The 27,050-nt window shown below is 37.6% G+C and overlaps 1 protein-coding gene across 1 annotated transcript in view; it reads left to right on the top strand.

Moving 5' to 3' along the window:
• The window catches only part of cntn3a.2 (contactin 3a, tandem duplicate 2), a 106,281-nt gene extending 80,305 nt beyond the window's left edge, over positions 1-25,976 (top strand). The window contains exons 16-23 of the mRNA XM_048178857.1: positions 82-231; positions 4,309-4,379; positions 4,689-4,923; positions 11,631-11,740; positions 12,142-12,328; positions 14,281-14,393; positions 14,761-14,926; positions 24,900-25,976. Of these exons, the coding sequence (XP_048034814.1) occupies positions 82-231; positions 4,309-4,379; positions 4,689-4,923; positions 11,631-11,740; positions 12,142-12,328; positions 14,281-14,393; positions 14,761-14,926; positions 24,900-25,000 (1,133 nt within the window). The 3' untranslated portion in view covers positions 25,001-25,976. The remainder of the gene's footprint in view (positions 1-81; positions 232-4,308; positions 4,380-4,688; positions 4,924-11,630; positions 11,741-12,141; positions 12,329-14,280; positions 14,394-14,760; positions 14,927-24,899) is intronic.
• The last annotated feature ends 1,074 nt before the right edge of the window (positions 25,977-27,050 follow it).

The raw sequence follows: 27,050 nt of genomic DNA, 5'->3' as shown, positions 1-27,050 counted from the left end.
TTGGGCTCCTGTTGTTGACTTTTCGATGCTGTGTAATCCGGGTCTTTACGGTTAAACCGGGGCTTTTCTGTTTGCTCTCAGTTCCGGAGGTGATTGATGGCAACACTTTGACGGCAACGGTGGTGGATCTGAACGCATGGGTGGAGTACGAGTTCAGAGTGCTGGCCAGAAACAGCGTCGGCGTTGGAGAACCGAGTCCTGCATCTCTTAAAACAAGAACTGAAGATGCAGGTGAGTCACCAACAGTGTTCATTTATACACCATTTTTTATTAAAATCATATGAGAATATTACCTGTACCAATATTACTAATTAGTCATATGTACCAATTAGTCATATGAGAATATTACCTGTACCAATATTACCATATGAGAGATAGTTCACCCAAAAATGAAAAATTATCCCATGATTTACTCGCTCCTCAAGCCATCCTAGGTGTATATGACAATCTTTTTTCAGATAAACACAATTTATAACTTTATAATGGCAGTGAATGGGGCATGTTTTGAAGCCTAAAAAAAATGCATTCATCCATCATAAAAATAATCCATACAGCTCCAGAGGGTTAATAAATGCCTTCTTTTTGTAAGAAAAATATCCATATTTAAAATTTTATTAACTATAATAGCTTCCGGCAGAGGGCCGTAAGCATCGATTTGCGGCGGAAGAGTAACCCCTGACCCGATGCATAACGCAATGACAAACATGGAAGCACAGAGTATATAGCAAAACAAAACACTGGTCACATATTAGAAGTCTAAAATGAGAATTTGTAAAGGGAAATGTCAGAGGATTTCAATATAAGAGAAGAGGAACTTCTTTTGTTGCCCAGCCCTGTTTTTCTTTTGTTTTTTTTAACCGCAAGAGCCTAAGCTTATGCTACTCCTACAATCATACGTCATACATCGCGTCAAGGGGTTACTCATTTGGCACAAGTCGAGTTGGTCTGGTGGTACGATGGTCTGGTAAAAGCTAGTTATTTTAGATTATAAAGTTTTAAATATTAAATATATTCTTCTTATAAAAACCCATCACTTCGCTTCAGAAGGCCTTTTATTAACCCCCTGGAGCCGTATGGATTATATTTACGATGGATGGATGCATTTTTTGGGGCTTCAAAACACCAACTACCATTATAATTATAAAGAGCCAGGATATTTTTAAATATACAGTTAGTACGGAAAGTATTCAGACCCCCTTAAATTTTTCACTCTTTGTTATATTGCAGCCATTTGCTAAAATCATTTAAGTTCATTTTTTTTTTTCCTCATTTAATTGTACACACAGCACCCCATATTGACAGAAAAACACAGAATTGTTGACATTTTTGCAGATTTATTGAAAAATAAAAACTGAAATATCACATGGTCCTAAGTATTCAGGTGCTGTCCATTTCTTCTGATCATCCTTGAGATGGTTCTACACCTTCATTTGAGTCCAGCTGTGTTTGATTATACTGATTGGACTTGATTAGGAAAGCCACACACCTGTCTATATAAGACCTTACAGCTCAAAGTGCATGTCAGAGCAAATGAGAATCATGAGGTCAAAGGAACTACCTTGAAGAGCTCAGAGACAGAATTGTGGGCAAGGCACAGATCTGGCCAAGGTTACAAAAATAATTTCTGCTGCACTTAAGGTTCCTTAAGAGCACAGTGGCCTCCATAATCCTTAAATGGAAGACGTTTGGGACGACCAGAACCCTTCCTAGAGCTGGCCGTCCGGCCAAACTGAGCTATCGGGGAGAAGAGCCTTGGTGAGAGAGGTAAAGAAGAACCCAAAGATCACTGTGGCTGAGCTCCAGAGATGCAGTTGGGAGATGGGAGAAAGTTGTAGAAAGTCAACCATCACTGCAGCCTCCACCAGTCGGGGCTTTATGGCAGAGTGGCCCGACGGAAGCCTCTCCTCAGTGCAAGACACAAGAAAGCCCGCATGGAGTTTGCCAAGATAGAACTTTTTGGCCTTAATTCTAAGCGGTATGTGTGGAGAAAACCAGGCACTGCTCATCACCTGTCCAATACAGTCCCAACAGTGAAGCATGGTGGTGGCAGCATCATGCTGTGGGGGTGTTTTTCAGCTGCAGGGACAGGACGACTGGTTGCAATCGAGGGAAAGATGAATGCGGCCAAGTACAGGGATATCCTGGACGAAAACCTTCTCCAGAGTGCTCAGGACCTCAGACTGGGCCGAAGGTTTACCTTCCAACAAGACAATGACCCTAAGCACACAGCTAAAATAACGAAGGAGTGGCTTCACAACAACTCCGTGACTGTTCTTGAATGGCCCAGCCAGAGCCCTGACTTAAACCCAATTGAGTATCTCTGGAGAGACCTAAAAATGGCTGTCCACCAACGTTTACCATCCAACCTGACAGAACTGGAGAGGATCTGCAAGGAGGAATGGCAGTGGATCCCCAAATCCAGGTGTGAAAAACTTGTTGCATCTTTCCCAAAAAGACTCATGGCTGTATTAGATCAAAAGGGTGCTTCTACTAAATACTGAGCAAAGGGTCTGAATACTTAGGACCATGTGATATTTCAGTTTTTCTTTTTTAATAAATCTGCAAAAATGTCAACAATTCTGTGTTTTTCTGTCAATATGGGGTGCTGTGTGTACATTAATGAGGAAAAAAAAAGAACTTAAATGGGATTCTAGCAAATGGCTGCAATATAACAAAGAGTGAAAAATGTAAGGGGGTCTGAATACTTTCCTTACCCACTGTATCTCTTATTGTGTTCTTCTGAAAGAAGATATTCATATACACCTAGGATGGCTTGAGGGTGAGTAAATCATGGAATAATTTAAATTTTTGGTTGAACTATGCCTTTAAATTGTGTTTTCATAATGTGTATTCTTTCATTTTAGGCAAAATAATAGCAAATATTCAAACATTTTATATATCAAATTAAATATCAACATTTAACATGCATGTGAAACTGGACTTGTTGTGGTAACCTGATCTACTGATATAACATTGTAATGAGTACACTATAATTGTGATAGTTTTGTGAATTCTTCATGGTTTAGTTATTTGTTGTCTGAGTTTTAGTGCATTGTTACAGAAAGAGCGTACACAACACATTCTGACTAGCATGTAACTGCGTTCAAATCATTATGGCAGATACAGTTTGTAACATTATTTTTAGTTTGGGGTTGGTGAGATTTTTTTAATGTTTTTAAAAGAAGTTTATTATGCTCAAAAATGCTGCAAAAAATACATTAAAACAGTAATATTGTGAAATATTACTTACTTTATTGCAAATATTTAAAATAACAATCATGTATAATTTCAAATGTAATTGTGATGTCAAATTTTCAGCGTCATTACTCTGGTCTCTCCAAATAAATCATCATAATATGCTGATTTGATGCTCAACAAAACATTTCTTAATTTTATTAAAGTTAAAAATGGTTGTGTTGCTTAATATTTTGTGGAAACCATGATAAAACTTAAATCAAAACAGCTAACTTTTTTGTTGACCCAATTAACAAAGTGGTCAGAAGCAAAGGCATCATGAAATCAAATTCTTATTTATGGAATATCGTAGTGTTTATTATAAATGATTTATCCATGCACATTATTTTCATCATCCTTAATCAAAATAACTTCCCCTCCCACTTGCAGCATCATCTCAATTTCTTCTCTAATGACACGTTTACCATTTCACTCAGATATACTTCACAATAGGGAATATCTCAACTTTCATGCCGACTCTAAGTACAGACTTAGAGTCGATTTCACAGACATAACTGGCAGTATTGTTTATTTGATATAATGCCACTAACATGGCAAACTTTGGCAAGTCCACTGATAATTTCATCCTCAAAAGGTATAAATTCCCCATCAGATTAGTCAGCCAATCAGAACAGAGCTTGCCAGATCGAGAAAGCACAATCCAGTTTTGTGTGAAGTACGTATCAGATGGTCAGTGAGCGAGTGTAGGCGGCCAAAGGGTGTGCTGTCTGAGGTTGAATCCACCAATGTTTTTTAGTGCCCGTATTCTTCAAATGTCCATTCCTCAAGTGCCTCTTTGTATAACATGGAATGAATTCTGCAAGCATTATTGTTGAGAGACTCTTGGCAAATGGTGAAATTCACTAAAAACAAAGCCAGTTAACTCAGACGCTGCCCACAGAATCTTTTAAAAGCAGTTGCTAAGGGACCGGAGCTTTGTTTGTTTTGTGTTTTGTTTGATACTTGATAATGAGGCTTTGAGCAAAAGAAAAAGAAAAGAAACAATGAGGAAGGCTGCATCTATCTGCTGTACTGACAACATGGCGGTTTTTCTCTTTATTCTCCTGTACGCAGTTCCCGACACGGCCCCCACCGATGTCGGAGGTGGGGGTGGTTCCAAGTCAGAGTTGGTAATAACATGGGAGGTAAGTCATCTGTCTATATTATCACTCCCTCTGTGCGAGGTAATAGTTTTGGCTAATTAAATGGAATTGAATGGGGGTGTTTATTACCTCAGTCAAAGCCAAGCCTGTTTTCCATCTGGGCCCTTTACTCCCGTAATGGCATTCAATTCAGATTTGGTTGTATATTAGAAAGCGGTTCATTTGCACTCTCGAGAGGTTGCATCACTTTGCAGAAGCTGTGTGGGATTTGGAAAGGCACTGGGTGTGAACCTGAGGCAGAATCTGGTCTGTATGTTTTAATATCACTATAGTTTTTTGTTTCCCTCCCAGCCTGTGCCTGAAGACCTACAAAACGGAGATGGTTTTGGCTATATCATCGCTTTCCGGCCACTGGGGGAGGTCAACTGGACGCACGCCGTCACCTCGGTGCCTGCTCAGTCCCGTTACGTGTACCGGAACGAGAGCATCCTGCCCTTTTCTCCGTTTAGCGTCAAAGTGGGTGCCTACAACACCAAAGGCCAAGGACCGTTCAGCCCCGTCACCATCGTGTTCTCAGCTGAGAACGGTGAGACTGTCGGTCGCGTTATGAGCAGCGCACAAATACCTTGCTCTGTTATTTCCAGCGTTTTCAATGCATTTTTCTCTTTGCTGTGTTGCTTTTGTAAGGTGCATAAAACTTTCAAAGAATAAAAGCTTTACCACCAGCACACTGAAAGAACATAGCATTTTGTAAGAAATGGTCAAGGAAAAGAGAGATAGGCTTAAAGATTTAGATTATATAGTGCTGTATAATTTTATTGGTTTCTCCAACACTTTGGGTGGCAATTTTCTGTTCTTTTAGCAATAATTTATCATTTCTTAACAGGAAGTATATTTGGTATTTTGCAAACTGCAATTTTCTTTTTGCAGTAACTACAAAGTAAAGCATGTATTATAATGGCTGTACATAATGTTCTGTTGTAAATGTCAGGTGGTTCTAGCTCTGAAACCTTTCAGTAGCTTGCTCAGCATTTGAAGCGCCAGAGTGGGAATCTCTGAACTGGTTAGGATCTGTTTGAGGTGAGCTATTATAGCGTGGAGTGATGGGAAGACATTGGTGTGTCAGGAAGCTGCAGCATTAATTGAATTCCTGTACAGATAATATTCCTTTGTGTCACTCAACTATCCTGTTAAAATAAAGACCAGTAATTTACAGTTTTAGAGACAAAAGATTTACGAATGATTTTCATCAGACTCTGATTTGTGCGCTGACGACTGTGCTTCTCTTCTCATCTAGACTTGTCTCGTCCCTTCTCTTCTGGTCCTGTCGTTTCAGCCTCCTCCTTGTATTCTGGTTCTTCTCGTCTCCTCTAATCTCTTCCCTTCTCTTGATCTCGTCTTTTCTCATCTTGTCTCCTCTGATTTGATCTCATTTCATCTCTTTCCATTCTGTCTCGTTTACGTCTCTTCTATTCTCATCTCTATTCTTTCAGTCTTGTCTCATTTTGGTCTCATCTCGTCTTTTCTCTTTCTTTCTGTCTGTTGTTGGATCCTAGTTCTTCTCTTCTCATCAGCTCTAGTCTCTTCCCTTCTCTTGATCTCATCTTGTCTCCTCTGGTTTTATCTCATCTCTTTTAGTTTGGTCTCGTTCACGTCTCTTTTCATTATGTCCTCTTCTCATCTGTATTCTTTCAGTCTTGTCTCATTTTGGTCTTCTTATCTCATTTCATTTAATTTCATCTCATCTTCGAGACATCATGTCTCGTTTCATCTTATTTTTGCTCTTCTCTTTCAGTTCTTCCCTTTTTGTTTCCTTTCTTTCCTTCTCTTGAGCTCATCTTTTCTCATATCGTCTCCTCTGGTTTTATCTCATCTCTTTCAGTTTTGTCTCATTTACATCTCTCTTCATTGCATCCTCTTTCTCTTCTCATCTCTATTCTTTCACTCTTGTCTCATTTTGGTCTTCTTGTCTCAACTCGTCTCGGTGAAATGCCTTTTCTGTTTCTTTCTTGTCTCGTTTCATCTTATTTTTTGCTCTTCTCTTCTCTTTCAGCCTCTCTTTGTTGCATCCTAGTTCTTCTCTTTTCATCTCCTCTGGTCTCTTGTCTTCTCTTGATCTCATCTTTTCTTATTTTGTCTCCTCTGGTTTTATCTTATCTCATTAATTTCAGTTTTGTCTCATTTACATCTCTCTTCGTTGCATCATCTTCTATTCTCATCTCTATTCTTTCGGTCATGTCTCATTTTGGTCTTCTTGTCTCATTTCATCTCGTTTTTTCTCTTTCTTTCTTGCCTCATTTCATCCTATTTTTGCTCTTCCCTTTCAGTCCCATTCAGGCTTCTCTCCTTGTTGGATCCTAGTTCTTCTCTTCTCATCGCCTCTAGTCTCTTCCCTTGTCTTGATCTCATCCTGTCTCCTCTCATTTTATCTCGTCTCATCTCATCTCTTTCAGTTTTGTTTCATTTTGGTCTTCTTATCTCATCTCATATCGTCTCCTCTGGTTTTATCTCATCTCTTTCAGTTTTGTCTCGTTTACATCTCTCTTCATTGCATCCTCTTTCTCTTCTCATCTCTATTCTTTCACTCTTGTCTCGTTTTGGTCTTCTTGTCTCAACTCGTCTCGGTGAAATGCCTTTTCTGTTTCTTTCTTGTCTCGTTTCATCTTATTTTTTGCTCTTCTCTTTTATTTCAGCCCTGTTTCAGCTTCTCTCTTTGTTGCATCCTAGTTCTTCTCTTTTCGTCTCCTCTGGTCTCTTTTCTTCTCTTGATCTCGTCTTTTCTCATTTTGTCTCCTCTGATTTTATCTTATCTCATTAATTTCAGTTTTGTCTCGTTTACATCTCTCTTCTTTGCATCATCTTCTATTCTCATCTCTATTCTTTCAGTCATGTCTCATTTTGCTCTTCTTGTCTCACCTCGTCTCATTTCATCTCGTCTTTTCTCTTTCTTTCTTGCTTCGTTTCATCCTATTTTTGCTCTTCCCTTTCAGTCCCATTCAGGCTTCTCTCCTTGTTGGATCCTAGTTCTTCTCTTCTCATCATCGCCTCTAGTCTCTCTTCCCTTGTCTTGATCTCATCCTGTCTCCTCTCATTTTATCTCGTCTCATCTCATCTCTTTCAGTCTTGTCTCATTTTGGTCTTCTTATCTCATTTCATCTCATCTTTTCTCTTTCTTTCTTGTCTCGTTTCATCTTATTTATGCTCTTCTCTTTCAGTTCTTCCCTTTTCGTTTCCTTTAGTCTCTTTCCTTCTCTTGATCTCATCTTTTCTCATTTTGTCTCCTCTGGTTTTATCTTATCTCATTCATTTCAGTTTTGTCTCGTTTACATCTCTCTTCATTGCATCATCTTCTATTCTCATCTCTATTCTTTCAGTCATGTCTCATTTTGCTCTTCTTGTCTCACCTCGTCTCATTTCATCTAGTTTTTTCTCTTTCTTTCTTGCCTCATTTCATCCTATTTTTGCTCTTCCCTTTCAGTCCCATTCAGGCTTCTCTCCTTGTTGGATCCTAGTTCTTCTCTTCTCATCGCCTCTAGTCTCTTCCCTTGTCTTGATCTCATCCTGTCTCCTCTCATTTTATCTCGTCTCATCTCATCTCTTCAGTTTTGTCTCATTTTGGTCTTCTTATCTCATTTCATCTCATCTTTTCTCGTATCGTCTCCTCTGGTTTTATCTCATCTCTTTCAGTTTTGTCTCGTTTACATCTCTCTTCATTGCATCCTCTTTCTCTTCTCATCTCTATTCTTTCACTCTTGTCTCTTTTTGGTCTTCTTGTCTCAACTCGTCTCGGTGAAATGCCTTTTCTGTTTCTTTCTTGCCATTTTGGTCTTCTTGTCTCATTTCATCTCGTCTTTTCTCTTTCTTTCTTGCCTCGTTTCATCCTATTTTTGTCTCGTTTACATCTCTCTTCTTTGCATCATCTTCTATTCTCATCTCTATTCTTTCAGTCATGTCTCATTTTGCTCTTCTTGTCTCACCTCGTCTCATTTCATCTCGTCTTTTCTCTTTCTTTCTTGCTTCGTTCATCCTATTTTTGCTCTTCCCTTTCAGTCCCATTCAGGCTTCTCTCCTTGTTGGATCCTAGTTCTTCTCTTCTCATCATCGCCTCTAGTCTCTCTTCCCTTGTCTTGATCTCATCCTGTCTCCTCTCATTTTATCTCGTCTCATCTCATCTCTTTCAGCTCATCTTTTCTCATATCGTCTCCTCTGGTTTTATCTCATCTCTTTCAGTTTTGTCTCATTACATCTCTCTTCATTGCATCCTCTTTCTCTTCTCATCTCTATTCTTTCACTCTTGTCTCATTTTGGTCTTCTTGTCTCAACTCGTCTCGGTGAAATGCCTTTTCTGTTTCTTTCTTGTCTCGTTTCATCTTATTTTTTGCTCTTCTCTTCTCTTTCAGCCTCTCTTTGTTGCATCCTAGTTCTTCTCTTTTCATCTCCTCTGGTCTCTTGTCTTCTCTTGATCTCATCTTTTCTTATTTTGTCTCCTCTGGTTTTATCTTATCTCATTAATTTCAGTTTTGTCTCATTTACATCTCTCTTCGTTGCATCATCTTCTATTCTCATCTCTATTCTTCGGTCATGTCTCATTTTGGTCTTCTTGTCTCATTTCATCTCGTTTTTTCTCTTTCTTTCTTGCCTCATTTCATCCTATTTTTGCTCTTCCCTTTCAGTCCCATTCAGGCTTCTCTCCTTGTTGGATCCTAGTTCTTCTCTTCTCATCGCCTCTAGTCTCTTCCCTTGTCTTGATCTCATCCTGTCTCCTCTCATTTTATCTCGTCTCATCTCATCTCTTTCAGTTTTGTTCATTTTGGTCTTCTTATCTCATCTCATATCGTCTCCTCTGGTTTTATCTCATCTCTTTCAGTTTTGTCTCGTTTACATCTCTCTTCATTGCATCCTCTTTCTCTTCTCATCTCTATTCTTTCACTCTTGTCTCGTTTTGGTCTTCTTGTCTCAACTCGTCTCGGTGAAATGCCTTTTCTGTTTCTTTCTTGTCTTGTTTCATCTTATTTTTTTGCTCTTCTCTTTTATTTCAGCCCTGTTTCGGCTTCTCTCCTTGTTGCATCCTAGTTCTTCTCTTTTCGTCTCCTCTGGTCTCTCGTCTTCTCTTGATCTGGTCTTTTCTCATTTTGTCTCCTCTGATTTTATCTTATCTCATTAATTTCAGTTTTGTCTCGTTTACATCTCTCTTCTTTGCATCATCTTCTATTCTCATCTCTATTCTTTCAGTCATGTCTCATTTTGCTCTTCTTGTCTCACCTCGTCTCATTTCATCTCGTCTTTTCTCTTTCTTTCTTGCTTCGTTTCATCCTATTTTTGCTCTTCCCTTTCAGTCCCATTCAGGCTTCTCTCCTTGTTGGATCCTAGTTCTTCTCTTCTCATCATCGCCTCTAGTCTCTTCCCTTGTCTTGATCTCATCCTGTCTCCTCTCATTTTATCTCGTCTCATCTCATCTCTTTCAGTCTTGTCTCATTTTGGTCTTCTTATCTCATTTCATCTCATCTTTTCTCTTTCTTTCTTGTCTCGTTTCATCTTATTTATGCTCTTTTCTTTCAGTTCTTCCCTTTTCGTTTCCTTTAGTCTCTTTCCTTCTCTTGATCTCATCTTTTCTCATTTTGTCTCCTCTGGTTTTATCTTATCTCATTCATTTCAGTTTTGTCTCGTTTACATCTCTCTTCATTGCATCATCTTCTATTCTCATCTCTATTCTTTCAGTCATGTCTCATTTTGCTCTTCTTGTCTCACCTCATCTCATTTCATCTCATTTTTTCTCTTTCTTTCATGCCTCGTTTCATCCTATTTTTGCTCTTGTCTCGTTTTGGTCTTCTTGTCTCAACTCGTCTCTGTGAAATGCCTTTTCTGTTTCTTTCTTTTCTCGTTTCATCTTATTTTTTGCTCTTCTCTTCTATTTCAGCCCTGTTTCGGCTTCTCTCTTTGTTGCATCCTAGTTCTTCTCTTTTCGTCTCCTCTGGTCTCTTCTCTTCTCTTGATCTCGTCTTTTCTCATTTTGTCTCCTCTGGTTTTATCTTATCTCATTAATTTCAGTTTTGTCTCATTTACATCTCTCTTCGTTGCATCTTCTTCTATTCTCATCTCTATTCTTTCGGTCATGTCTCATTTTGGTCTTCTTGTCTCATTTCATCTCGTTTTTCTCTTTCTTTCTTGCTTCGTTTCATCCTATTTTTGCTCTTCCCTTTCAGTCCCATTCAGGCTTCTCTCCTTGTTGGATCCTAGTTCTTCTCTTCTCATCGCCTCTAGTCTCTTCCCTTGTCTTGATCTCATCCTGTCTCCTCTCATTTTATCTCGTCTCATCTCATCTCTTTCGGTTTTGTCTCATTTTGGTCTTCTTATCTCATTTCATCTCATCTTTTCTCATATCGTCTCCTCTGGTTTTATCTCATCTCTTTCAGTTTTGTCTCGTTTACATCTCTCTTCATTGCATCCTCTTCTCTTCTCATCTCTATTCTTTCACTCTTGTCTCGTTTTGGTCTTCTTGTCTCAACTCGTCTCGGTGAAATGCCTTTTCTGTTTCTTTCTTGTCTCGTTTCATCTTATTTTTTTGCTCTTCTCTTTTATTTCAGCCCTGTTTCGGCTTCTCTCTTTGTTGCATCCTAGTTCTTCTCTTTTCGTCTCCTCTGGTCTCTTTTCTTCTCTTGATCTCGTCTTTTCTCATTTTGTCTCCTCTGATTTTATCTTATCTCATTAATTTCAGTTTTGTCTCGTTTACATCTCTCTTCTTTGCATCATCTTCTATTCTCATCTCTATTCTTTCAGTCATGTCTCATTTTGCTCTTCTTGTCTCACCTCGTCTCATTTCATCTCGTCTTTTCTCTTTCTTTCTTGCTTCGTTTCATCCTATTTTTGCTCTTCCCTTTCAGTCCCATTCAGGCTTCTCTCCTTGTTGGGTCCTAGTTCTTCTCTTCTCATCATCGCCTCTAGTCTCTTCCCTTGTCTTGATCTCATCCTGTCTCCTCTCATTTTATCTCGTCTCATCTCATCTCTTTCAGTCTTGTCTCATTTTGGTCTTCTTATCTCATTACATTTAATTTCATCTCATCTTTTCTCTTTGTTTCTTGTCTCATTTCATCTTATTTATGCTCTTCTCTTTCAGTTCTTCCCTTTTTGTTTCCTTTCTTTCCTTCTCTTGACTTATTTTTGTCTTGTTTACATCTCTCTTCATTGCATTCTCTACTCTTTCTTTTCTGTCTAGTCTTGTTTCATTTTCTCATTTCTCCTCTTCTCTTATGTTTTTATGTATTCATCTTTTTCTCTTTTTATCTTTCCTCTCAGAGCCCAGTGGCATTCCAGACGGCGTGTGGGCCAGAAGCATTTCTGCCACTGAAATTGAAGTGAGCTGGCACATTCTCAGCGCTTCCCCAGAAAGAGTGTTGGGCTATGAGGTGCGTCCCTTCTTCTAAATGGAAATGACTCTCTGTCCGGTTTTGAAATGCACCGTGGGTTCTGTCAGAGCCTGTCATCTCCCACGCTGCACCTCAAAGTTCCCTCTGTACCCATGGAAACGCTCCATTTGAAAATAAGAATAGGGCACCCTGTTCTTACTGTATGCATCGGGGGCCCTCTCTGCAGCATGGGCGAAATGGCTTTTCTTTATCTTTTTTGAGGAAAGAGAACACATTACACATTCCTCTTTGAAACTCTTCATCCATGTCACCCTAAAGCCAATGTGAAATACTCCTGTATAATGATTCTACTGCACTGAACCTAATGGCACCAAAGCATTATATCCTTGAATCTTTAGATTCTACAGGCTGTGCTTTCTCTCCATCGCTCTTGAAATCAGGTGGTGTACTGGGAGGATGATACAAAACCAGAGACCATGGGCAAAGTCCGAGTGTCTGCCAATCAGAACAAGGTTAACATCAGTAATCTGAGAGGATACACTCAGTATTTCCTGACAGTGAGCGCTTTCAACACGGCGGGCACTGGCCCTCTCTCTCCTACCATCAATGTGACCACCAAAAAGTCCCGTGAGTATACGCTTGTTCATTTATCCATTCATTTAGGCCTCGCCTCTACAGTGAAATTGTCTACAATTGTAGAATTGTGAATGTAGAATTCCTCACTCTCACTGAGGCTGCATTTAATAGATCATAAATACAGAAAAAACTGTAATATTGTCAAATATTGTTACACTTTAAAAGAACTGTTTTACATTTTAATATATATTGAAATGTAATTTATTCCTGTGATCAAAGCTGAATTTTCAGCATCGTTACTTCAGTCCTCAGTGTCACATGATCCTTCAGAAATCATTCTGATATGATGATTTGCTGCTTAAGAATCAATAGTGGAAACTGTGATACATTTTTTTCAGGATTAACTGATGAATAGAAAGCTCAAAAGAACAGCATTTATTTGAAATAGAATCTTTTGGAACATTGTAAATGTCTTTACTGAACAATTTAATGAATCCTTGCTGAATAAAAGTATTCATTTCTTTCAAAACGTTCCCACACTTTTGAACGGTGGTCTATATATTTAAAGGATTGTTGGTTATAACATTCTGTCATCATTCACTCGCCCTCATGTCGAGCCATGGAAAACAAAAATAGATATTTAAACAAATGTTCACGCTGCTTTTTTTTTCCTCATACAACTAAAGAATACAGTGACCAGCAAAAGTACAAAAGTAGGGTACAACGGGGCTAAAGACACACCTTAAGAGAAAATGTGCTTTTCTATACTCTCTAAGTGTATGATTGCCAAAAAAAATATATATGTTTGTATTGAACATTGATGGAGCAACAGATTTTGTGTGAAAATAAATCATAAAAGTGGTTAATCTTGTTTATAAATCTTATAAATGCATGAGGTGGTGAGGGGAGCCACACATAGGGTAAAAGGCACACAGTATTCATACAAATACTTTAGCTAAAATAATATGTTTTAATAATGTCTAGCTTAATACTTGTTGAAAAGAATCAGTTTAGCAAAATTTGTACTATTTTCTGTTTATTTTTTATAAAATAATTAATTTGTGTTCAATAAATATACTGTCATTAAAATAGGCCTATTTTAATATAAAAATATATTTTAAAAATACAGAAACAAAATTACTTTAAAAAGTAAAGGATTCTGAAAGCATTGAATGAGATCCCACAATATTAATATAGATTTACAGTAGTAAAAATAAATTATATTTTATTATGATATGATTAATATAATATTTTTAAATATGATTGTTTCATTGTAAATATGGGTATTATCTCTAAGATGGATACCCAAATTGATATATGATATGTACCATCTAAATCTAACCATGTCAAGAAATGGAAAAGTCAGTCAGCTATTTATTATCATGTTAATTATTGTGCTTTTTGCCCCAACATCAGCGGCGCTTTCATTAAAAATCATTAAGAAAATAAAGAAAATCATTAAGAAGACCTTTATCTGAAAATATAAACATTAATTTCATAGATTCTCATTTGCTACTTAAATCAACAACATTTTAAAAAACATCAAATATTAGATCTTCAGAATCAACTTTGCGTTGCTGCCTGCGATCGCGTCAAAGATCAGACAAATTTGCACGTGCATTTTGAAAAGCGGATATTTAGGAAAGTGCTGCGGCAAGTTTTTGTGCCATCTAGTGGTTTAGAGGCGCCTTTAGCCCCGTTGTACCCTAGCTTTAAAGCAGTTCTTAAAGGGATAGTCAAAAAAAATGCATCCAACTTATGTGCTATTTATTCATATGACCTCAAAAGACTTGTGATATAATGTACAAATCATATGGACAACTTGCCGTACGACGGTCCCGGGTGATTTTTTTTTTTTTAAATTGAAATTGAAATCATTTTTAGTGGAACTATCTATTTAAGTATAGGACATAATAAACAAACAGACAGCCAGGCACCTCTCTCATGTCTTTCTCAGCGATGTCGTCACATGCACAGTAACTAATGGCTGTGTTTCCCCTCAGCACCCGGGCAGCCACCTTTGAACGTGGAGTGGAACCTGATTGGCTCGAAGCTCACTGTTCATTGGGAGCCTGTCATTTCTCTGGAGATGGAGTCAGATGTTACTGGGTATCAGGTAAGTGCTTCCCAGCAATGTAAACCTCAAAGCTAAACTGTAAGGCATTGTTTTCACATAATCCTATTAGCTTGTTCTATTCCGGTGAGCATTTAGGAAACAACTATATTAAAGCGCTTATATTATTTCTCTTGTTGGAACATTAGCCCATCTTAGTGGTAACGGAAATTAAAAATAAAACTAATTTCTAACGCATATCTACAACGTATATGCTGTACAGTATAGCGAAAACACCAGGTGTGCTAATAAATCCCTGCGGTTCCCCACAGCGTATGATAATTTGATTTCACTTCCTTTATCGACTAAAATAGCTTGTGCTGAATAAATTTAAGTGGTTGTTAGCACCTCTCTCATTTGGTCTCTCCAGGTGACTTACAGAAGGAACCGGCATAAAGAAATTAACTCCATAACAACAAATCTGACCTCAGTGGAGCTCACTCTACCTGCAGATGATGATTACGTCATTCAGATACGAGCGCTGAGCGACGGAGGGGAAGGCATACCGACCGAATCCATCAACATACATAAACTTAGTAAGATCATGCTGTTTCTGTAAAATATCCTCAATTTAATGTACAGTCAAACCAAAATGTATTCAGACACCTTGAACATTTCATTCATTAATACAGTTTATTCACTATAGTGTAAAAAACGGTAATAAAATATGACAAGATCTCAGAGTTAAACTGTCAGAAAAAATTAATCTTAATTATGTCAGATAACACTTAAGCAAAACATGGTCAGGTCAAAAATTTGCCTCCAAATTTTTATCAATTTTACTGGTAGTCCACTGTATGAAGAATTTTTGGGTATAATGTGTTACAGTTTACTTTATTTTATATCCTTACTTGCATAAATGAACTATAGTGTCCTGCACCCACTAGTACAAATATATATCAAAAATTTAAAAATGTCTGAATAATTTTTGGTTTGACTGTATTTGAATAATTCTGAAATGAGAGGTTATTTTATTTATTTATTTATTTATTTATTTATTTATTTATTTATTGTTTTTTTTGTAGTCCTATGTACACTACTGTTCAAAATTTTTGCGATCTATATAGTTGGGGGTTTTTTTGAAAGAAATTAATACTTTTATTTAATAAGGACACATTTAATTGATCAAAACTGACAGTAAAACCATTTAGGCCCCCGTTTACACTAGTGCATTTCGTTTTAATCTTTTGCTTACAGTTACGGCTGTCGTTTACACTACTGTGGCGTATTTAACCCTCAAAAACAGAGACTTTCGAAAACGCTGCAGAGCCCGTTTTAGTTTGAAATTGCCAGGGTTGTGTTTCAGTATAAATGGACCAAAATGGACACTTTTCATGACCGTGTAAACAATAACATGGAGACTGAACTGCAATCTTTGCTGGCTTAGTTGTCAGTGTTAGCAGCAATACTGCAGCTGCCTACATGACCAAGAGGCAACTGTTTACACTTTCCCTCATAATAAGAAATCATTGTACATGGAGAATTGGGTTCAGCACAACATTTTAATTGTAAACCAGCTTATTGACAAGAATGGGCAATTACATACATACCCTAATTTTATTTCAAAATATGGTTTTTGTTTGTTTTGTTTTTTTTGTTTGTTTGTTTTTTTTTTGTGAATGAAAAAGAATTTAACAAAGTAATTAAGGCTGTCCCCAATGGCATAATAATGTTATCTAAATTTATAGATTTAGATATTAATAATACAACCTTACAAAATCCTTAACTTTTTGTAAATGGTCTCTCATTTTTTGATAAATGTTTTAATAACAATTTTATAAGAAATTTCTTTAAAGGTGCCGTAGAACGTGTTTTCAAAAGATGTAATATAAGTCTAAGGTGTCCCCTGAATGTGTCTGTGAAGTTTCAGCTCAAAATACCCCATAGATTTTTTTAAATTCATTTTTTTAACTGCCTATTTTGAGGCATCATTAAATATGTGGCGATTCAGCGTGCGGCCCTTTTAAATTCTTGTGCTCTCCGCCCCCGGAGCTCGCGCTTGCCTTAACCAGCATAAACAAAGTTCACACAGCTAATATAACCCTCAAAATGGATCTTTACAAAGTGTTCGTCATGCAGCATGTCTAATCGCGTAAGTACAGTGTTTATTTTGATGTTTACATTGATTCTGATTGTGATACATTGATACATTGATAGTGCTCCGTGGCTAATGGCTAATGCTACACTGTTGGAGAGATTTATAAAGAATGAAGTTGTGTTTATGAATTATACAGACTGCAAGTGTTTAAAAATGAAAATAGCGACGGCTCTTGTCTCCGTGAATACAGTAATAAACGATGGTAACTTTAACCACATTTAACAGTACATTAGTAACATGCTAATGAAACATTTAGATAGACAATTTACAAATATCACTAAAAATATCATGTTATCATGGATCATGTCAGTTATTATCGCTCCATCTGCCATTTTTCACTATTGTTCTTGCTTGCTTACCTAGTCTGATGATTCAGCTGTGCACAGATCCAGACGTTAATACTGGCTGCCCTTGTCTAATGCCTTGAACATGGGCTGGCATATGCAAATATTGGGGGCGTACATATTAATGATCCCGACTGTTACGTAACAGTCAGTGTTATGTTGAGATTCGCCTGTTCTTCGGAGGTCTTTTAAAACTATGCCAAGATAAATTCAATTTTTGATTCTATGGCACCTTTAATGTCGGATCCATTCTTCCATGTAAATCAAAATGGTTTAAACCTCATTGTATATCTTGGCACAGCATTTGGACATTACCATATAAATATATTATTTCTAATAATGTAAAAGAAATCATTTACAAAATTATTCATAGATATTATCCTGTAAATGCAGCCATTAGTAGATATATCCATACTTTTTGTAATAAATGTACTTTTTATAACACATCATTTGAAGATATTTTTGATAAATATTTTTCTATTTCTTTAAAATAGACATGACAAAAAAATTAAACAGAACCCCATGACATTTTACTTTGTTTTCAAACCCCATATTTTTCTGATAAGCAAAATTATGTTATTAATCTTTTAATTATTTTGGCAAAGTTTAATATTCATAAGACAAAAATAACTCAAAAGAAACCCTTATATATTACCTTTTATAACACCGATCTTACAATATATTGTGAACCTCTTTCAAACATGAGATCTCAAAACAAATAGCAAACACATTTTATATTTTAGTTGTTGTTTACTCTTTGTTTTATATACTCTGAACTGTATTACAATGCCTAATATTTGTCTTGTACTTTTTGCATTGTACTTGTCTGTAATTGAGTAAAAAAAGATAGACAGAGAGAGAGAGAGCAGTACTAAAAAAATACTACCAAAAAAAAAAAGTGCCCAGTGTGCATGAACGGTCATGTGACGTGTTTTTGGTCATGTAGTACAGACAGAGATCGAAATTCTGAAATGCTGTGGAAATGCCAGTGTAGATGAGGATCATTTTAATTTTAAAACGCCATTTTAAAATGTAAATACACTAGTGTAAACGGGCCTTATAGTGTCACAAAAATCTATTTTAAATGTTGTTCTTTTGAACAATCTATTCATAAAATTATGCTGAAAATTCAGCTTTGAATCACAGGAATAAATTACATTGTAAATTATATTCAAATAGAAAACATTTTTTCAAATTGTAATAATATTTTAAAATATTACTGTTTTTACAGTTTTTTGATCAAATAAATGCAGCCTTACCAACCCTAAACATTTGAACAGTAGTGCAATGGATCAAATTAAGTCCCACCCTACTTTTTTTTATTTGTTTTTTTCACTCTGAAAATTTAACAGATCTAAAAAGGCCTGACTCACAGATCTTTCTGAATCAGACGTGAACCTCTGATTGTGAGGTCTAAGTGGCTGAATAGTTTACTCAATGTTTATGCCATGCCATTTCTTCTTGTTGACTTGTTATGAACATGATAGGTGGGCATTAGGTCACCGTGATTTTGCCAAGTAAGACATGGAACAATGTTCCTGTCCGAAAATGAAGTCCTATCCCTACCCCTAAACCTAACCCTACCCATAAATTATTTCTAAAATCAGAGGGAAATGATAGGTGAATGTAGAAGCACCTAACCCTGGTTGTAAGCCTAAACTTGACATAAACTGTAAACGTGTCCCTCAAATCTGATTGGTTGATTAAAATGTTGCAGCAAAGATGTTGTACTTTGTGAATTGACGTTCACCCTTCCTTCCACAACATTCAGGGTTTTCTATAATATGAAAATGCAACAAGCTCAAGGGAGGAAAAAAACGCTGTCTTCCTGGTGTCCCTGGTGGACAGTATTACTTTAGAAAAATGAGTGATTTATGAATTCGACTGTATCACTTGTTTATATTTGGGCTCATTTATTTCACGTCTGCATCCTTACACAATATTACATTTGCGTGCATGAGTTAAACCTGCGGGCGTGAGCAAAGCACATCCACTGCCCTCCGCTTTCAAGGCCCATGATGTAAAAGATAAATATTCGATGCCAAAGGGATATTAAACACACAGGCCCCTATAAAATAAACAATGCACAGTTGACCTCATAATGTTCTCCTCGTGTTCCCCCGAGTGAACAGCGCAGGTGCACAGACGCTCTGTTACTGCAGCCCGCAGAGTTTAATGCGCCTCTCTAAATGAGTTCTCACTGATTTGATGTGTCCTCTTTGTACACCTTTTATTCTCCGCTGGGCTAAGCAGTCTGATCTTTATTAACTAGCCCAAGCTCTCGCCATCTATCTCTGCCCGCTCGTCTCCGCTCCCCCATGGATATAACGTCACCGGCTGATGCAACTGCAAGGGGTGACTGTTCTCTGTGGCTTATTGTTCACATTTTTCATATAATGGCCTGCAATGTCTTGTTTTCATGAAGAAGCCCTGGCTTTTACGGTTGTTAATGTTGGAAATTATTAGCTGTGCCAATAGCAAGGTTTTCCAACCTGCTTTAGCATTAATTAGTTAGTCATTTAAAAATGGAAAAACTGCTCAGTGAGCGTCTACTGGAAGTCGATGTAAATCCGCTCAGAGCACAAGACTGTCCACCACCAGATTCACAGCTAAACACTGTTAAAGCTATAATTTCATCCTTCAATTCCCAACGATTAGGGCTTACTCTTTACTCTAGGGCTTGCTCTAAGTTGAAAAATGTCAAACTTTAGGGGCACAATGAAACTTAATAACTTAAATGACTTAATTACTTTTTTCCTTAATAAAGGGATACAAGGAGACATTTACAAGCAAAGTTTATTAGAATACAAAAAGTACACTAGATTTGTTGCATGTTAAAGGGATCGTTCACCCAAAAATGAAAAATCTTTTATCATTTACTCATCATGTAATCTCTCAAGTTGTTCCAACCCTTTATGAGTTGTTGTTGTTTTTTTTCTGTTGAACACAAAAGAAGATATTTTGAAGAATGCCAGTAACCAAACAGCTGACGGTAGCCATTGACTTCTATAGTATAGTATTATGGTAGTAGTGAACTATCCATTTATCTGTTAGTGTCCTGGTAGCGGTACACTTGGCGTGCTTATTTATTGCCTTTTTTCCCAATCACATATTTGTGAAATCATCATAATAATTTAGGTATCGTTCGAAAGCTTAAAGGTGCAATATGTAAGAATTTTGCAGTAAAATAACCAAAAACCACTAGGCCAGAGTTATATATTTTGTTCACTTGAGTACTTACAACATCCCAAATGTTTGCAACTATTTGTAAATCGTGAGAAAATTGCAATTTTACCCAAGGCTCCGGGACATGTGAGGAGTCGCCTGTCAATGGCGGCATACCCGCGTTACCCTCGGTTTCCAGGTTTTATTTTGTAGAAACCATGGAAACACCAAAGAGCTTTAATATTTACATGTTTTTATAGACAAGGGAACAACTGTTTTGATATATTTATAGACAGAAAACTAAATAATGTTGTATAGCTCAACACGTTTAGTCTTATTGTTTAAATTTAATTTTCTTGATTTTTTGCGAGTACCATGCTTTACCATGCCTCAGAGAAAAACACTATTTTGTCAAGTAGCTAACATAGCATAATCAGATGCAGCTTTATTGTTAGTAACAGTAATACAGCACTTTCTCCATCATACAATATGTTTTAAAATTAACTGCATGCCATTTATCAACACAATCATCCAGCATTTAATATGATATTGTAAAATCGATCTATCTTACTGCAGTGTGTAACAGTGTCTCACAGCAGCCGCCGAGCGAACGCACAGAGTAACGTTATAACATCATTTTCAACACTCTCAAATGTATCTAATATGATAAACAGAGCTGCGTTACCTCATACTCATGACCGGAAAAGCGGAAGCGGCGCCGGCGACTGTGTCATAATAAAAGTCCCGCTGCTTGTGAGGCGTGTGTTGATCAATCGCTCCAGCTCCTCGTTCAGCTCCACAACACTCGCTCCTGCTCTGCTTCATACTACAGTAACGTTAATAATCGCATCCATGAACATGATTTCTGCCCGAGTCCCGTCCCGATTCTTTTGCACTGGCTGTGAGGTGAAGACCACATGTCCCAAGATTCTGCGCTCAAACTTGGCGTCATCAAGCTACGCCTTTGTTTTGAATAGGCCTCTAGCAGACAGAAAATCGTACATATTGCACCTTTAAACCATACTTTAAAACCTTATTAGTAACCTAAATGTTTGTCTCATCAACTTCAAATTTGGAGCACAACTTGGTTAGACGTATGGCTGTGACTTTATAAAAAGTTTGTAAAATATATATTTTGTATAAAATAATAATGTTTAGTTCAGTACATTTGCTGTACAGTACACTTTCATTTTTTGCTTTCACTTCATGATCTGCTGAGTGTCTTCTTTAAAAAGAGACCAACCTTAGATCTGTATTCCAAAGCATTTATGAATTCCAACCATTTACAGATAAACATTTCTCCAAAGAATCTTATCTTAGCCAAACAGTTCATCTTTACTGCAAAATAAAGCACTGCATTTGTGTTTATTAAAAGTAAATACTAACATCAAAACTACAAGAGTATTCTCTAATGATTTTCAGCTGTAGATGTACAAACACTAACAAATATATGTATGCAATATATACAGTGCCCTTCGTAAGTATTGGGACAGTAAAGACAAAATTGCTCTGTTAGCTGTGGTGTCTATAAGACATCTATAAATATGATTAACAGATTAATAGAATACAGAATGTCACATTTTATTATTGGCTGTTTCAACACAAAATGTTTTACCAACTCAGTAGTACAGCACTTTTAGAGTTTCATCCCTCTGCCTAATGTGAGCATAAGTATTGGGACAGTTTTCACAACTGAAAGTAAATGTAAAAGTGTAAAAATTGTTGAAACAGTCGATATGTACTTCTGCCTCATATTAACCTTTTAATCCTATTTATAAATGTCTTGACACCAGAGCAATTTTATCTTTACTGTCCCAATACTTATAGAGGGCACTGTATAAATATTTTGAATATTTTTGAGTCATGAACAATGTGTAAACAAGTTTCAGTTGTTATATAACATTTCAAAGTGTTTAATTTTTTTTTTTTTTTCTTGTCAGGTGGTACAACCAAATATTTGTAAATATATATCTACCCATACTTGAAATGAGCTGTTTTTATCAGTATTTGAGAGATATCTACAACCCTTTTCACTCTGCCACAGTGATCTACTGGCTCCTCTGGATATTGCATTACAGTATCAGCCTTAACATTATTACCCTGTCAGTTGATAATAAAATATTTGCAGTTGTGCCACCCTGACATTTGAGAATATACAAATTGCCAGGCAAAAGTTTTTCAATTATCTCAACAGCTATAAAACTACAGATATTTATAAAAATTTGTTTATATGTATATTCAAACATAACATTATGCCAAGGTATTTTATCTTGAATTTCTTATAAATAAAATAATTTCTTATTTAAAAAAAAAAAAAAAAAAAAACATTTTATGGGGGCTGAATCCAAAATCCCCATACCCTCAGACAGTATCTCCAGGTCCAGGATTAAGAAGCATTCATTTGAAATCCACCTTCCCTCTCCTCCACCCCTTCCACCCTGCTACCCACTTTCACTACGTCCATGTCTTCTTACAATTTCTCCTCTTGCTCTTTCCACTACAATCTCCTCCACTACTCAGCTCTTCTCCTATCCTCCTTTTTCACTTCCTCCTCTCTCCTCATATATGATCTCCTTTATATGTTCCACTCTTCCTTTCCTTCTCATTACATCCCTTCCTCTACGCCCACACCATCACCACCTTTACACTTACACCTATTTATTTTCCCCTTCTCTTGCATATTTTCTTGCTCTATGTATACTTTCCCTTTTATATTTTCCCTATTACATAATGCAATTGTGATGAATGCGCATTTCCTGTGTTGTGTGTATTATTAATCAAGCAGATATCAGTTTGAGGCTAATTCTAAACATACCATGTCTATTTGATAATATGACAAATTCCAGAGTTTTGTTTGTTGCGTTTGGACAAATGGTACATAAATGTTTGTGATTTGTCTAATCCCAATAAAAGCTGTGATTGTTTTTTTTTTTTTTTCCTGATATATTAAAGTTTTGGTTGGATGTATGAACTATTATGAAAACATCTGAGAAAAGTGTTTTGAGAAAATGGTTCACATGATTTGCAATTTGTGTGAAATGATTGAACTTACAATCTGTTTAGGACAATTACAAAGTGTTCAGATCACTGAGTTAACTGTTTTGAGAACAGTGATCCGAGTTTGGAGAAATGTGTCAAATCGATTGAGAAAAACTGTAAACTCAGTTATAAGCTCAAAAGGAGGGTGGGTGGAGGGGTGACAGTTAACAGATTAAATACTGTATTTCTGCTACAAACTGTATTTGATTTAGGGCTGCACGATATATCGCATGAGATTGTCACGCGCATTTCATGCCTTCGATAATGAACGTGATATTGCGTGGCTTGTCAGTGATCTACGGTTCTGTCTATTAAATGCCGCTCCATTTGAAAGCAGGTGATGGTGATTTAGCGGTAATCAGGGAACCGGCTTTACTGACGAAATGCACGTGACAATCTCATGCGATATATATTGTGCAGCCCTAATTTGATTTATAGGCTAATTTTATAACCACACAAACACTTGGAATAGTTTTTGCATTTTGAATAGTTTTGCATTATTTAATATGTTAATGTATTTGGTCTTGGTGGACTAGATCTGCTGCTGTTGAGTATTGCTGCTGCTGCATAAATAGACTTACATGAATACCCTAGCACAGTGGTTCCCAAACTGGGGTACGCGTACCCCTGGGGGTACGTGAGGTGACAAAAGGGGGTACACGAACAAAATGCTGAGTAGTTCATTTAATTCTACATTAAAATAATATTAAAATAGAGCATGTATTTCTAACTGCCAAAATGTCGTAAATCTAGTACATTTAATCAGATTACCTCATCATTTGCAGTCAAAAATGACTGTATCCACACAAGCAACATGCATATGATAGATTGTGAGCAGAGTCTGCTGCCTTAAATCGCGCTAAATTACTGTCGTTCTTGACAGTGCACCTTTGTAACAGTAGGGATTTAGCACTTACTCGCATGAAGAACAAATATAGTCACAGATAATGAATTAATTTCGATTTAAGACTCAAACTTTCTCCAGTACAAAAACATACCTTGTGTAAGTTCTTGTATTTAATGATGATAACGAGCAAGAATGCAATTGTTCCCAAATATCCACATGACTGCAAACGTGACATTATTATACAACAGGTCAAAAAATATAACGTACATTTTAAACACAGTACTGCCAGTATTTACTCTATTTTGCAATGAAATAATAACGAAAACCACAGCAGAACTACAACACGAAACTGTGTTTCGCGAACAATTCTGCGGCTTTGAACGAATTGTGGGTCGATTCAATGCTTCATTCACAACCACTTGCTTCGTTACTGAATGAATTACTCGATGACTCACTCATAATGCTAAAAAGTTTGGGAGCCACTGCCCTAGCAAATCTAGGCAGGTGGAGCTGGGGAAGTGGAGAGTTTCAGAGGAACTCTGATAGCACACTGCAGGACTAGCTTACAATAAACACTGAACCAGACTATTTGAATGTTGAGCAAGCAATCTCATTGGCTGTAGGATCAGCAGAGGCCAATCAGCTTGTGCCATGCGGTAATGATGTGATTGCTTGCAGATTATCAGCCTGCACCCTCTGGAGTTTCATCAACTATATTATTGTGGTAGTAAAATCAGTATTGAATGTGGATTAAATATTGCTCTTACTCTTTCCTTCCTGTTGCAGGGCAGCCCAGACAAAAATTATGCCATAATTCATCATTAACAGTAGATCATAAGCAATCTATATAGCATAAATGTGCATTATTCATTGATTGTGAGCTGCTCTGAAAGCACAAACCTTTAGAATGTGCATCAGCGCCAGGTTGCTACATTGAAACATGCAGCGCTCATGTTTGTTTATTAAATCAAGGGTAATCATCTTCAGCACCATAAAGACTGTTTTCCATTTTCCAGGTATGAGTGTACGAGGGTCCAGAGCCTGGCGACCCAACACCATCCCCGCCTCCTTGCTTTCTATCATCGCATTATCGACACTGCGACCGGCTTTGTGTTAACGGTCTGAAGGATCGAACGTCCTCTGATCGGTTTGATTGTCCGTGCTCTTCCTCGCAGTGGAACCGTTGGAGAGGTGCAACCGAAACACTTCTGAGGCAAGATTATCGATCCATCTCTCCATAGTTATCTGAGGCAATGCCCGGTGAACCGTTTGAGGAGCGTAGCGGGAAAACATCAGCGTCACGGTGGTCGGATTTCGTGTGCATGTTATGTACTGTGTATCATTGTCTCCTTGCAAGTGATCCGAGACCCTAACAAGGTTTCAGCCGAAAGTTTTTGCAGCATAACCGGTGTATGAGGAGGGATGAGTCATAATACTGCACTAAGATTTCATCTTCTCATTTGATCCTCAGAACAAATGCCTTACTTCCATGTACGTGCCAAAGTAGTTAACATCCTTTAGTAGTTATCAAGCTTCTGTTTGTTGAAATTGTGATTGTTTTATAATTATCACATCATTAATTGAAGGGTTAGTTGACCCAAAAATCATTTACTCACTCTCATGTTGTTGCCGTGTTACTTTTGTTTTTCTTGAGTTTGCAGCCTAGCTCTATATGTTTAAACCTCGAGAGGCATCTAAGCTTACACTTACTGCCTACATCCTGCATCATACGTAGAATTAGAGGTCACTCTTCCGCTGGAACTCTACTTGTGTACAGCCGTTGATGAAAGCTAGTTATTATAGTTAATATAGTTTTAAATATGGATATTTTTCTTACAAAAGCCCATCGCTTCACTAAAGTGTACTAAATCGCAACCTTTATTAACCCCCTTGGAGCCGTATGGATTATTTTTATGATGGATGGATGCATTTTTGGGGGCTTCAAAATCTCAAGCCCCATCCACCTACATTAGAAAAGCTTGGAAGAGCCAGGATATTTTTAAATATACACTATATTGCCAAAAGTTTTGGGACGTCCCAAAGTTTTGACATCCCATTCTTAATCCGTAGGGTTTAATATGGAGTTGGCCCACCCTTTGCAGCTATAACAGCCTCAACTCCTCTGGGAAGGCTTTCCACAAGGTTTAGGAGTGTGTTTATGGGAATGTGACCATTCTTCTAGAAGCGCATTTTGTGAGGTCAGGTCAGTGATGTTGGCGAGAAGGCCTGGCTCACAGTCTCCGCTCTAATTCATCATAAAGGTGTTCTGTCGGGTTGAGTTCAGGACTCTGTGCAGGCCAGTCAAGTTCCTCCACACCAAACTCACTCATCCATGTCTTTATGGACCTTGCTTTGTGCACTGGTGCGCATTCATGTTGGAACAGGAAGGGGTCATCCCCAAACTGTTCCCACAAAGTTTGGAATTGTCCAAACTGTCTTGGTATGCTGAAGCATTAAGAGTTCCTTTCACTGGAACTAAGGGTTCAAGCCCAACCCCTGAAAAACAACCCCACACCATAATCCCCCTCCACCAAATTTACACTTGGCACAATGCAGTCAGGCAAGTACCGTTCTCCTGGCAAACGCCAAACCCAGACTCGTCCATCGGATTGCCAGACAGAGAAGCATGATTGGTCACTCCAGAGAACTCGTCTCCACTGCTCTAGAGTCCAGTGACGCCGTGCTTTACAACACTGCATCCAGCGCTTTGCATTGCACTTGATGTAAGGCTTGGATGCAGCTGCTCGGCCATGGAAACCCATTCCATGAAGCTCTCTACACACTGTTCTTCAGCTAATCTGAAGGCCACATGAAGTTTGGAGGTCTGTAGCTATTGACTTCTGCACACCTCAGCATGCGCTGACCCCGCTCTATTTTACATGGCCAACCACTTCATGGCTGAGTTGCTGTTGTTCCCAATTGCTTCTACTTTGTTATGATACCACTAACAGTTGACTGTGGAACATTTAGTAGTGAGGAAATTTCACAAATGGACTTATTGCACAGGTGGAAACCTATCACGGTACCACGCTTGAATTCACTGAACTCCTGAGAGCGACCCATTCTTTCACAAATGTTTGTAGAAGCAGTCTGCATGCCTAGGTGCTTGATTTTATACACCTGTGGCCATGGAAGTGATTGGAACACCTGAATTCAGTGATTTGGAG

This window comes from Megalobrama amblycephala, linkage group LG24, assembly GCF_018812025.1.
Source record: "Megalobrama amblycephala isolate DHTTF-2021 linkage group LG24, ASM1881202v1, whole genome shotgun sequence".
NCBI lineage: Eukaryota > Metazoa > Chordata > Actinopteri > Cypriniformes > Xenocyprididae > Megalobrama > Megalobrama amblycephala.
Note: the sequence above shows the minus strand (reverse complement) of the source record. Positions and strands in the feature narration are given on the sequence as shown.